Source organism: Peromyscus californicus, unplaced genomic scaffold (genome assembly GCF_007827085.1).
Source record: "Peromyscus californicus insignis strain IS unplaced genomic scaffold, ASM782708v3 Scaffold_14__1_contigs__length_90479793_seg_2, whole genome shotgun sequence".
Taxonomy (NCBI): Eukaryota; Metazoa; Chordata; class Mammalia; order Rodentia; family Cricetidae; genus Peromyscus; species Peromyscus californicus.
In genome coordinates, this window is record NW_026294436.1 from 54,817,189 (window position 1) to 54,830,302 (window position 13,114).

Genomic DNA, 13,114 nt, shown 5'->3' on the forward strand with positions numbered 1-13,114 from the left:
AATGTAACCAACCTATCCGGCAGGAACAGACATTCCAAAGAGACACTTGTCTTCCCCTGTTTGGCTATCAGACTGTTGAAATAAGGACTCTAAGCAGTTAGACCTCCTCTGGCATTCTCCTGCAGGGAGAGGAAACGGCCGAAGCCCCGGGGGGGCATCCAGAACAGGAATTTGTCTTCTGGACAAAGATTTACAGCTTGTGCGATGACCTTGACCTCACAGCAGACTGACTTGCAAGAGGGACTCGGAGCTGGACATTGGTGGGCAGGGAACCACACTTGGCTCGACTGCTCAGTTTTGTGATCTCTTGCTTTCTGTTCATATCCTACCCTCATGTCAGGTAGATGGACTCGGGAGAGTGCCTGGATCTCTTTGCCAGTCTTTCTAGGGACATATGGAACAAATTTTCTTCTGCTTTTCACTATTAATTTAGCTCCCTTTAATTGACTCATTGAAGAAAGGAAGCTGAGTGTTACCTTGGGAGCACAGCGCTCACCCCAGAGTCTGGTAACAATGTGCCTAGGCAGCTCACAACAGCCTGGGCATAGCTGCCTCTGTTGCTCAAAACTGCTGTACCAACGTCTGTGCCATCAGAACCTGGGCTGGTCCTTTTAGCTCCAAATTCCAAACATCTATCTAAGTGCCCAGCACATGGGATCCTCAGGTACACATTCTCTCCACCGAGAAAAGAAGCATAGTTTCTTCCACTGTGAAAGAAAGGTGGGTTCAGTTTTGAATCGGACCCTTGACAGCCCGGAAGTGGCTCTGGGTACTCTGCTTTTAAAGAAAGCCCACGTCACTGTTCTGGCTGACCTGGGATCGCAGACTTCAAGCACTAATGGCCTTATCACAGTTTAGGGTCCCATTTAGCCCTGACTAAACAAACAGCAGACTGTGGTGACAGAAGCAGTCAGAAGCCTGCCCCAGCAGCCCCTGCAGCCAGGGAAGCCTCCCAGCCCTCGCCTCAGGCAAATTGCCTCTGTTTTCCAGCCCACAATTTCTCCAGAGCTCGGGATTGGTCCTCTGAGCCACAGAGCTGTGAGAGAGCCTGTATAAATTCCTCAGAGGCAAAGGCTGCCCCAGACAGTTTTGAAGTTTCCAGAGACCCGTTCAGCTGTTGAGAAGTTCGAGAAGTCGGCTGAGGACCTAACCGCTTGCCAAAATGTGTAAGGGGCTGGCAGCGCTGCCGCACTCATGCCTGGAAAGGTGAGAACCGAACTTCTTCAGTGTAAGAAAGTGGTGAGCCTGTACTCAAGGGAGGATGCCCGGAGGAACCGTGGGATGCGGTCACAGGGATGAAACAGCTGTTTGGTGATAGACTTGGTGTTGTCTCATCTGTAGCAGTACAGAGATTTGGAAAGATCTGAGCTGGAGATCCAACAGGAGATAATTCATGTGTCATTTAGTATACAGAGAGTCCTTTTCTCCCAGAAGATGCCTGTTCTGTAGGGTGTGTGTGTGTGTGTGTGTGTGTGTGTGTGTGTGTGTGTGTGTGTGTGTGTGTGTTTAAAAGGTAGCTTCCAACATCGAAGCATAAAATTATCTGGTTTGAATTCTGGATACCCTACTTATTACCTGTGTGGCTTTGAGCAATTCTTTAACCTCTCGCTTTCCATAGCTGTAAAGTGGAGGTAGGAAGCATGTTTGCCTCATAGGCTGGTTTGGGGGACCGAGCAAGTGTTCATGTGTGTGAAGTGCTCAGAAGAATGTCTGACACAATAGAACCGTGGAAGGACAGTTTGCGGTGAGGTGGAGAGAGCTTCCCAATGTTCCCAGTACCCTAACTTTGTTAGACAGAAGCAGATGGATTGCTGGGCAAAAGAAAAGCCCCTGGGATACAAGGCTTGTTTATTATGTAGCATTCTCAGACACACGGTTGTCCCCAGACTGTGCTATAGTCTGCAAAGAATCCTACATCTAAAATAAACATCTTACTAGAAACAACATCTTAACCCAGCAGCCCATGGGATCTGGGTGGGTGGAAGGGTTCTGCTCTCTTAGGGAATGGATCTGGTTAGATTTACTTTGACAGTCAATCATTCAGGGAAGTAAAAATGACTCTTGTACAGCCCGCTTCTGTCCCTAAGGGCAGTGGCGATGTTTGTCTGAGACGGTCATATTGTTTAGTGGGCCATGAAGGACTTTTGCCTTTTTAAACCTTCACATTGTCATTGATGGTTTCCATCACAGAAAGAAATTCAAAGTGCCACAAAAAAAAAAAAAAAGAGAGAAGATGATACAGCATATTCCCCGGAGTCAAAAGCACAGATGTTTTTAAACTGTTGAGCATAAGCAGAACCTGTAGCAGTGGGTGTGTGTAGTCACGGGCCAGTAACTCAGTAGTCCATTTTTCATTGGACCGGGGGAGGAAGGTGGATTCCAGGGCTCGGAACTATTGATTGTTTTGCTCCCTCTCACCTCCTCTATAGAAAGCTCCAGAAATAGGCAGCGTGCAGAGAGCTGAGAGGCAGCTCAACCTCTTGGAAGAGCACATGGTGCATCTTGCTTCTCTTTTCTGCTGTGAGAACGGCACACTGACTGACCATGCATGGCATGGATGGATGCCTTTAGCCCACCTGGTGTTTGCAGTTGAGCAATCTGACGTCATTACCCTGAGGAACAGTTGACACCACTCCTGGGACAGTCTGCAGGAGTTTGGGCATCTTGACATTGTTAGTCATCGTGTCCTATGCTTTTATGTAAATAACACAGTATTTACAGAGATATAGTGATGGGATTTTTGCAGTTATGCCTGTTACTGTCATGTATTAGATTCATTATCAACATTAGAATTTATTATATTTACATTTATTATTCATTCACTTTATTTCTAGTTGGGTGTTAGTTAGTGTTGTTCTTGCTGGAAACGTATATGTTTGAAGCCTACTATGGTGGATAGGCTAGTGATGTAATTGAGCATTTTGCAAAATTCATAATGTTAAGAATACAGTAAGCTAATTATGTTGGGGGGGAAGGTCACTGAGCAATTGCAGATTCTTACTGATGAAACAATTTCATGCATTTCAAGCCTGTACACATCTCATAGACAGCTAGATGACAAACCATACCCTGCTCACAGGACAGTGTCCCCATGTAGGAAGAGAAATGAGGACACACATTCCTGAGTGCTGTAGTCCAGTATAGAGGAATAAACAAAGAGTTCTTTTCTCTGCTTTCCATGAGGATGGGGAAGAACAAGCATTAGTAGTGACATGTTAGGTCGCAATGGGAGAAAGCACCATGTTTCTAAATACTGAGGTAATGAGTGTTTCCTGCAGGGGTGGGGGAGGGATTGGAAAGAGGAAGGGGAAAAGAAACCCAGCGTTTCTGTAATCTGTGCAGAAAAGGCTTGGTAAGCGGGGAGGGTGGTTTGTTTCCAACGGTGGCAGGCCTTTGGCTCTTGCCCTTAAGGAGCTTCACAGCTTGGGATGCTTCTCCTGGAGCCCCTGTCACAGCTCCTTTAGTGGCTCGCGTTCCCTACGTGAACAGAGCCCTTTCTCATTTAGTCTGGGTTATGCTGAATCACGGGCTGTCAGATCCCAGAAACTTAGTCGGGAAGGGTCCTTGGAAGGATGTTTAATCTCATTCCGCTTCTCTAGTAAGAACTCAGAGTAGAGTGGATGGATGATTACGAAATAAAGTTTATTTTTGTTTCTCGGGCCAGTGTTAATGGCTTGTCTTGCTGGCCGGAGAGAAAAGGATCAAAACTCTAATTAATTCAGGCAGGATCAATCATTAGCCACAGGAAGCAGGATGTGAGTGGAGGCCAGCCAATAATGGGTTCCTGTCTCTCTTTTCTTTGAAAGTTTCAGTCAGTTCTCAGATAACGTGGGCTCTGGACCGTATTTTAAAGACCTACTCCAGTTGCAGGGAGGTAAAGACAGTGATAGCCTGACCCTCTGGCTGCTCTGACAGTGACTGGGGGGCGGGGAACACTACCAGCACCAAGGAGAAGGCAGCTGCAGCACAGGAAGGATGGCTTTGCAGTCTATCCCTGCCTCTGCATTAGCCCTGGAATGTACCAGGAACACGGAAGGACCAGACACCATAGTCATCCTCTTGATTCCTTCCTGCGGAAGCTGGGAAAGCCCTAGCTCTCTCTGAGCCTCATTTTTTCATCTGAAAGTGAGTGTCCATCTTGTTGGAAAGAAGTATCACAAGGAAGAAACAAAACGAAATTCACAGGGTGACAGGCATCACAGGTAAACCCAGCTGAGTAATCCCCCCATCCCCACCCTCCCGCTCCTTTGTATTAGAGGCAGCCCGGAAAACACTGTATTTAGTCAATTCTATGTCCAAGCCTTTGATAAACATTATTTCATTCATAATTGTTCAACTTCCTGAAGTATTCTTCATTCTCCTTTTAAAAAATACACAGTGTACTCTGTATAAAACGCTAGAAAACACATTAAAAATTATGATTCTTATTCCAAAATCACCAGTAGAATTCTTTAGCACCGTAACCATCCAGTAAATGTACAAACATTTCGTGACCATTTGACAGCTGGGTTGTTTGGACTGGGATCCAAAACTTGTCACATTTGAGGTTAGGTCTCTTAGATCTCATAAACAACCCTCCCATCCCCATTGCTTAACACAATGTTTGCAGGTACAACTTAGGAAGTTCCATTATATTCTAAGAAGTTTCTAGATGGGGAGCAGGCAGAGATCCTGAACTATATACTCTTGGCTCAGGGAAGTCCTGAGCCCCCTCTAGGAATTGCTTCCTTACAGGAAGACTTGTTCACACATGCTCTTCTACACTCCTCGCCCCACCACTTGCCTATTCTGAATTTGGACTTCACATACTACTATTTTTTCATTTTAATTTAATTATTTTCTGCACCTAAATCCAGTCATATATTTAAAAGCTGTAGCAATTGTATTTTACTAAATGTGTACATGTCCATAGAGAGATATATATAACCTAGAATTTGACATTACGGGCATTTGTTGACAGTTTTATATGTGTGTATTATGTGTTTTGATCATAGTCACCCTGTTACCCTCTCTCATCTTCTTCTCGCTCTCACTGAACCCTGTGTTCTACCCAACAAGTCTTGTTCTTACTTTCCTGTGGTTTGTTTGTTTGGGGTGTGTGTGTGTGTGTGTGTGTGTGTGTGTGTGTGTGTGTGTGTCCTGTGAAGTTTAATTAATATTGATTGCATGAGCATGGATGGGGTTATTTACTGGAGGTTCACCTATACTACACACACACACACACACACACACACACACACACACACACACACCCCTGCATACACACAGATCTATATATACACACACATACATCTGTATACACACACCTGCACACTGCCCACACACACCTACACATCTACACACACACACACACGCACACGCACACGCACACACACACACAGAAATAGAGCAAGTGTGGAGGGCACTGGGTCTTTTCTGGAACATCAGTAGGTTTAATCAGCCTAAAGACTGAAAGTATGCATCGTCAACTCATCTACTCCTCATGCAGCTTTGGGGTCTTTACCTGGCCATAGAGCTCCTAGAACATCCACAGGGTGTCCCTGGCAAGGCATTCTACTTCTGCTGTACCCAGGTAAGAAAACTTAACTAGGCACTTTTTCCTTTCAAAAGGAAGCACTTCAGTGTTTAAAGGATTGTGCCAAACAGCTTTGGAATCCTCCAGACAGTAAGTACTTGAGCAGGGTCACTTCATGAGGAGCAAATGAGGCTGAGACAAGTGTCCTATCGTCTCCAATTGCCTCTCCAGACACTTCTCAAGCAGTACCGAGTTCATCTGGATGGGTTCTCACTTATATCCCTTAAACTTCATATTCTAGAAAGCCATTGGAGCTGTCCCTTTAGAGTTAGTGGAGGAGATGGAGCACGAAGTAAGCTGCTTGTGACAGCTTGTGAGCACCCGCTCCCCAAGCGATTATTATTAGCAGTGGAGTGTGGACAGCTTTTTTGGTCAAGCTGTGACTTTAGTTGATTTGTGTGTGTGGAGAACATCTGTTTCTTGATGAAGCACTCGTCTGCAGGATTCAAGAAGTTTGGAAAGAATCAAGATGTTCCATCTAAAAAGTGGCTTCCTGTATTTTGGCAGCTGGTTTTAAGTGGTAGCTTACAATGGGCATTTGGGTTTGCAGAAGTATGAGGCCTAACAACGTGCCTTTTGGGGATTGTCTAGTCTGGTGATAACACAAGTAAGCCAGCTGAGTGGGTAGATTAAGACACGCATCCTTGTATGGTATTTTTTTTTCACTTTGATAAAAGGCGTATCTTTTGTTGCCATCAGGGGTTTACTCAGATTTACATTTAGTAGAAGTGAATGACTATTTGTGTGTGCATGTATGTGTGTTGTGTGTGTGGTGTGGGGTCTGTGTGTGTGCAGGTGTGTACCACAGTGCTCATGTGAGGCTAGAGGATGCCTTGAGAGAGTCTGTTCTCTCCTTCCATCACATGGGTCCTGAAGATGAAGGTCAGTCTTACAGTCATGCCGTCAAGTGCCTTTGCCCACTGAGTAATCCAGTCATCCCCAGGAAATAGCTTCTTTGCCAAAGATGATTATAAATTGGTAAGCTGATCTTGGACAAATAGATGTTTCTTTATTTCATAATTTTCATTTTACACTTTTCATCACTTCTGGCACCATTTGTGTGGGCCACACTAAGAAATTCATATTCCGTGGGCAGTAATTGGGTGTCTTAGTCAAGAGTTTGTTGCTGTAACAGAATATCTGAGACTGGGTGGCTTGTAAGAGAAAGACATTCATTTCGACTCATGGTTCTGTAGGCTGAGCTAAGGGCATAGGGCTAGTCTCTTATACTGAGTCACAGCCCAGTGGTAGAGCAAATGTCAAGTAAGTGCCTATGGAAGAGATAACAGGAGACGGGTGGGGGTAGCCTTGCTGTGTGCAACCTGCCCTCAGAGTAACTAATCCAGCCTGGAGAGCCGCATTAGTCCCACTAATGTCTTAACCACCCACTCAAGGCCTCATCATCTCCCAACACTGTTACTATGGGTGATAAATTGCACTTTACAGTTTGGAAAGGAGAAACCATATTTGATTCATACTGTGCCCTACAATTGAATGCAATTTTGACACTGTCTACCTGGAGTTAAAATCAACTTCCACAGGATAAGGTCTCTATCCCACAAGAGTATCCCTATTTCATCTACCCTGTGGACCCCAGAAACTCAAGTCATTAAGCTTGGCAGCACTTCCCTTTACCCAGTAAGGTGGTCTTGCAAGCCAGAACTAAAGGGTTATTTTTATCACCACATTTACTATTGAGTAATTTACTATCCCAGTTTTACTAACTCAAGTCCTTGGAAATCAACCACACCCAACACTTATCGTTGTTAGTACTGCTCTCATGGGGGTGGGGGTGGGAGTGGTGAGGTGATCTAGCAAAAAAGAAAAAGGGTGTTGATGTAGCATTCTCCCTAGCCCCCTCTTCTGCACATCCACCATTAGAACAGGGACACTCAGTCCACCTCGAGTTGAATATGAGCACAGATTGAGAAGGTACATGAGTTGCCTTCCGTGCCTTTATCTCATCCTTCCCTGCTTTAGTAAACCAATGTTTTAATTGCTAGTTCCACTTCTCTCATTCCTCTGCCCATTCCGTATTGAGCACCGTGAGTTGGAGAGTGTGGTCCTTGGCCTTCCAATCATGTGCGAAGTCTTCTACTCCATTTCTTCTGTGAACTCTGAGCATCATGTCTAAGTCCTGCTGAGAAAAGTCCAGGTCAGACTCAGTGTCCTCCCTTATCAAGACCTGTCTGTAGCCTTCAAAACTACCAGCTTCAGTCTCGCTGGCCAGCTGCATTCCAAGGTTCCCACCAGGAAATCTGCCACAGAGCCATAGACAGTCTCTACACTCACACATAGTTTTGACTCAGTGTTCCAGCAGAGGCAACCATATAGGTTTCCATAGATCATGCTCAGTTAGCTTTGCTTAGAGATCAGGTTTAAGTATCTGTTTTACAATCCCAGGAAGGAGAGACATTTCCCTGTCAGATTCAGTCTCCATAAATGGAAAAGAAACACAGTTGCCTCACAAAGAGTTCAATTTTGATTATCTAACCAACCCTTAATTGTCTGTGTTCTTTGTCAAGCTGATATGATCATCACCAGGGAGACTGGGCACCAGGGTGCAAGGGGCTCCCATTTGAAGGAGTCCTGGAAACTTATATTCATGATCATGTTTACCCAATAATATTAGAAACACAGCAAAACTTGGGTCCTCAGCAGGGGCTTGGGCCTAGGGACCTTTATTGGTCCTTATCTTGACTTTTGCTTCAAGCAATTGCAGTGAGGGTTTCATTGAACTGCTATCCTATAAATTTCTCTAAACTTGGGTAAACAGAAGGGATTTATTTAGGACCCTCTCATGTTGGGTGATGAGCAGGGCTTTCATCTACCCAATCCCTTAGAGTTATTAACTCTCTTAATGCCTCTTTCATCTGTTCAATTTCAATTTCTTCCTTTAAAGTCCTTAATTCTCTCTCTCTCTCTCTCTCTCTCTCTCTCTCTCTCTCTCTCTCTCTCTCTCTCTCTCTCTCTCTCTCTCTGTGCCTGTGCGTGTGTATGGGAGAGTATGTGCATGTGCCCTTGAAGGCCCAAGGCATCAGATCTCACTGGATCTGAAAACTCTCGGACTGGCTTTTAAACTATCCCTTATGCAGTTAACCATCCCTAAAAAGCAAAGGGAGATAATGGATTCATTTCCTGTTGCCATTGTGACAGGTGCCACAAGTTTGGTGGCTTGAAGCAATGCACATTTATTCTCACACGGTTCTAGAGGTCAGCAGTCTGACATGGATCCCAAGGGCTGCTTTCTTTCTGGAGGTTGTAAGGGAGATTGATTACTTTGCCTTTTATAGCATTAGGAGGTGACCTGCATTCCTTGGCTTACGGCCCTACCTTCATCTTTAAAGCCAATGATTTCCCAGTATCTCCGCTGTCATTGTCACAGCACCTTAAGACCCTGATCCTCTTGCCTTCTTTATACAATGACCAATTTTACAATGCATCCACCTTAACTTTATCACATCTGCCCCATAAGATGTCTACAAGCCAAGACGGGACCTCCTTGAAGAGTCACTCTTTAGTCTACATGCAGGAGCTATGGGAATGAAACTTGTTGTGACTCAGTCTCTCCTCATGTCTGTTTCAATTTCTTCCTGGCTGTTGTCCATCATCTTCAGTGGAAATATCTCAGTCACAGGCAATGTCTTCTCAAGGGTTTACACAGATGGTTTTTCCACCCGGAAGATGTTGCTCATACCTTCTGTTTTCTATGGGATGCTCACAGGTCCCCTCTGGCAATGCTCCTCCAAGTCCCTAGATCTTTTTTCCTGTCTGTGCTTTGTATCAGTCCTGACTCACATTTGTAATATATGTTAGATTTTCATCTTTCTAAGCCAGTTCAAGTCCCTAGTCTTGAGGAAAGCTCTCAGCCTGAAGGCTGATGTAATATTTGCCCATGTTGTCAACATCATGGCTTCTGGCTTGTGGCAGCTGAGTGACTGCCTGCCTGGTTCCTGGACCCTGTTGCCACATCAAGCCCAGATCTAAAATTTAGTAACAACTTCAGGGAGTTTTTATTCTTCAGTCTTCAATATGTGAAAGTCATAGTGCAGATTGATTACTTTGAATTTGTAAGAAGTATTTTAGGAAAATGCAAACTTTCATGTGAAAGTTTGGGAAGAATCTCTGAAGAGTTAGGACAAGGATAAGAAGTGATTGAGATCTCTGGAGTCTGAAAAAAAAGAACAGAGAGAGAGAGAGAGAGAGAGAGAGAGAGAGAGAGAGAGAGAGAGAGAGAGAGAGAGAGAGAAAAGAAGAAGAAGAAGAAGAAGAAGAAGAAGAAGAAGAAGAAGAAGAAGAAGAGAAAGAAAGAAAGAAGAAAGAAGGAAAGAAAAAAGAAAGAAGGAAAGAAAGAAAAAGAAAAGAAAACATCCCTTCTTCCTGGCATGCAGTCTCTGACAAATCAGGCGCCCCCAAACACTGGTCCTTCCGGAGGTTCCTTGGAATGCTCCCCACCCAGGAAGAAGCCATTCTCCCTCCCTCGAACTCCCAAACAAAAATTCTTTGCCTTCCAAAGCTCATACCGCTTCTTAGGGGTGGGAGGTGAGGCAGGAGTGGTTCACACCTGTGAGCCAATTGCCTTGACCTCTCGTACGTGCTGAGGCCACAGTTATGAACCGCCATTCCCAGGGATCATCACATCATACCCTATATCCCCAGATTCACCTTTGGATCAATATTTGGCGTCAAATTTTCATAACAATCATATGACATAGACATCAACATGTTACTATTTTACTAATAATGAATACATGCCAGCTCAGAGTCAGAAAGTGAACCCCACAAACCTCAGCTCAGCCACAGGTATGCTAACTCCAAATTGAGGACTTTTAGCACATGTCAAGGCTGAATTCCAGTAAGTCACGCCATCCTTGTCTCCACATAAAGGGGAAGCTACCAGAAGCCAGAAATGCTTATTAATATTATAAAGTATTCCCACTGTATCTATTACAAACCATGACAAACAGCTCTTGCTCCATTAAAGTCAGACAAGTAAATTATTATAGAAATGAATTTATGAAACAATAGCTAATTCTTGAAAATGGAAATCTGAGAGATTATAAGCTTCTGTTTCAACATTTCCTTTTCCAGGAAAAGAGAAAAGATCATTTGAAATCTAATTCCAGCGATAGAAACCATTCTCTGGTCCTCATTGCTGTGCCATTATTTTCTCAACAACCCACTTTTAGTTGTTTGGCAAAGAGAAACACTGGATAAGACTTCTGATTTCTCAGGCCAATAATGCATCATGAGAGAAGACACCGAGTTAGTGAAGTGATGGAACTCATATTGGTGTTCAGTAAGATCTTAATCTTGGTGTATTCTCCTTTTCTTCTCTTTCCTTTTCCCCTTCGCTAATACCCTTCATTTATCCTTTCATCTTCTCTTTGGGAGATGCTAAAGGAGCTGAAAGTAGGAGCCACATGCAGTAGCAAGGGTTTAGTCTGCAGAGCCTCTCTGTAATTGAACAGAAAAGAATGCTCGGCGGCTGTGGGTACGTACCACCACTGTCCACAGAAGCTCTCGTGGGAACTTTGCTGACCCTTCCACCTTTGGAACTCAAAATTTCCACAAATATCTGTCTTCTTCAACTGGAGGACTATTTCCCACTATTCATTATCTAGCTTCCAAACTGAATTACCAAAAGTCCAGGGTTCCTGCCAGTGCTATTTTGAATAAGATAGGGAATTGAAGGTCAAAGGGAAACGAGCTGTTTCTGGCCTGTCTGTCTCATCCCTACACTGCCTCTTCATTACCCCCAATAACCTACCCTGAATGGGAAGTATGTCAGAGACAGGCCATAAAAGCTTGGGAAATGTCCCAATTTCCATGAGAATCCTTAAGTAGAGAGTGGACAGAGCTTGGGAAAAACAATGCTATTGTGAAAATACAAAATAAAGCAACATCAGGGATGTCACAGCATGGCTGCATTGTGCTGGGCAACTGTCAAGGCTATAGAAAAAACAGCCTTGATGAGGACAATGCCAACTCATCCTCCATGCTTTCACGGTTGCTCATGTTACCAGGTAGAGATTATTTGGAAGAAGCTTACTGTAACCAACTAGGTACACACCCATTGAGTGTGTCCCATCTCCTTCTTCAATGCATGTCTATCAATGCACACAGACCATGGCAGACAACCGTTGTTCCAGTAAAGTCAGACATGTAGATTAGTACAGAATGAATGCATGGATCCTGTGTACACAATGCTATGATAGGGGCAGCCGTAGTAATAATAACACACATGCTTATCAAATATTTACTCAGCACCAAAATGCTGCTGTAGACACCTCAGTGGGATGAGTTTATCCTCCTCACCGTGGATCTCCATCACCACTTGGTTATGCAAAGTGAGTTGTGATATTTAGTGACATGGGAAGGGACCCTGCTGGATGGTGGAAGGTAGACAACACAGCCATATGCTGTGACTCTGCTTTCATTTTCCCGCTCCATCCCAACAGCTAAAGCAACTGGATAGGCTGAAGTGGTAACAGACTTTGGGGAAGCAAACGAAATCAGAAGGGTTTTAAATTGGTGGGTGGTAGAGGAGAGATGGGGACGGGGGATGCTTGTGAGCTATCCATGAGGTCCTTGGCATGCAAGAAATTGTGTGGGGATAGTGGGAGACAAGATTGGTAACAAGAGACACGGAAAGCCAGAAAGCGCTGATGTTTTCGGTGCGGGATAGACCAAGCAGGGCATGGGCAGGGATGGCATGCGAAGGGAAGGATAAGGTTAGTGAGGCGGATGTCACAGCAGTTCAGTTCTTTAGAACTGGTAAAGTTAAATGTGGAACAGGAAGGACACATTGAAAGAATTTTCTGGAAAAAAAGGAGCAACACGTGTGATCAATCAGCTATTGGAATGAGGAAGACAGTCCATAAGAATCAGGGGGTACAGGTTATGGGAACGAGGTGGTTGTACTTACAGATGAAATGGGGCATTGGGAAGGTGCAGAAGGTATGGTAAACGATGGTACCACGCACAGCCCGTGAAGATCTTGGGTCCTTGCTTTTCTCATTTATGAGCCAAAGACGTCAAATGTTACAACTGTAAAATCTTGCTACAGTTAGGAGGTTAGCAGGAGTCTTATCACCTGTTTTCTTTCGTCCCCCCTGCCCCTCCCTCCTCTCTCTTTTGACGGGAGCAGAGAACTCAAATCTCACTCAAGATCACCCAGCACGGCGACTAGCTTGGCAGGAGGGTTGAGTCAAAGGCATAACACTGTCACTGGTCACGATGTGTCTCCCTTTACTGCCTCTAGCTCATTTTTCTGAGACTATTCTAGATACGTCCCTTCCTACAGGATTTTCTGCAATAACGTTAGAAATTATAAACCCTGGGATTTATGGTGTGCCATGGTACATGTGCCAGGCACCGAGAGAAATGCCTCACGTACAGTAACTCATTTCACCACGACAAAAGATGCTTAGAAGGTAGGCACCATTGTTCTGGCTGGAGATGAGAAAACAAGCCACCAGGGTTCCGAAAGTTCCCAAAGCCACGTGTGTAGCAAAGTGAGCTGAGAAGTCTGAGGCT

General features: G+C 44.5%; 1 protein-coding gene across 1 annotated transcript in view; it reads left to right on the forward strand.

The window, feature by feature from the left end:
* Positions 1 to 1,055: 1,055 nt before the first annotated feature.
* The window catches only part of Rgs5 (regulator of G protein signaling 5), a 42,442-nt gene continuing 30,383 nt past the window's right edge, over positions 1,056 to 13,114 (forward strand). Inside the window, exon 1 of the mRNA XM_052737525.1 lies at positions 1,056 to 1,206. Within this exon, the coding sequence (XP_052593485.1) occupies positions 1,163 to 1,206 (44 nt within the window). The 5' untranslated portion in view covers positions 1,056 to 1,162. The remainder of the gene's footprint in view (positions 1,207 to 13,114) is intronic.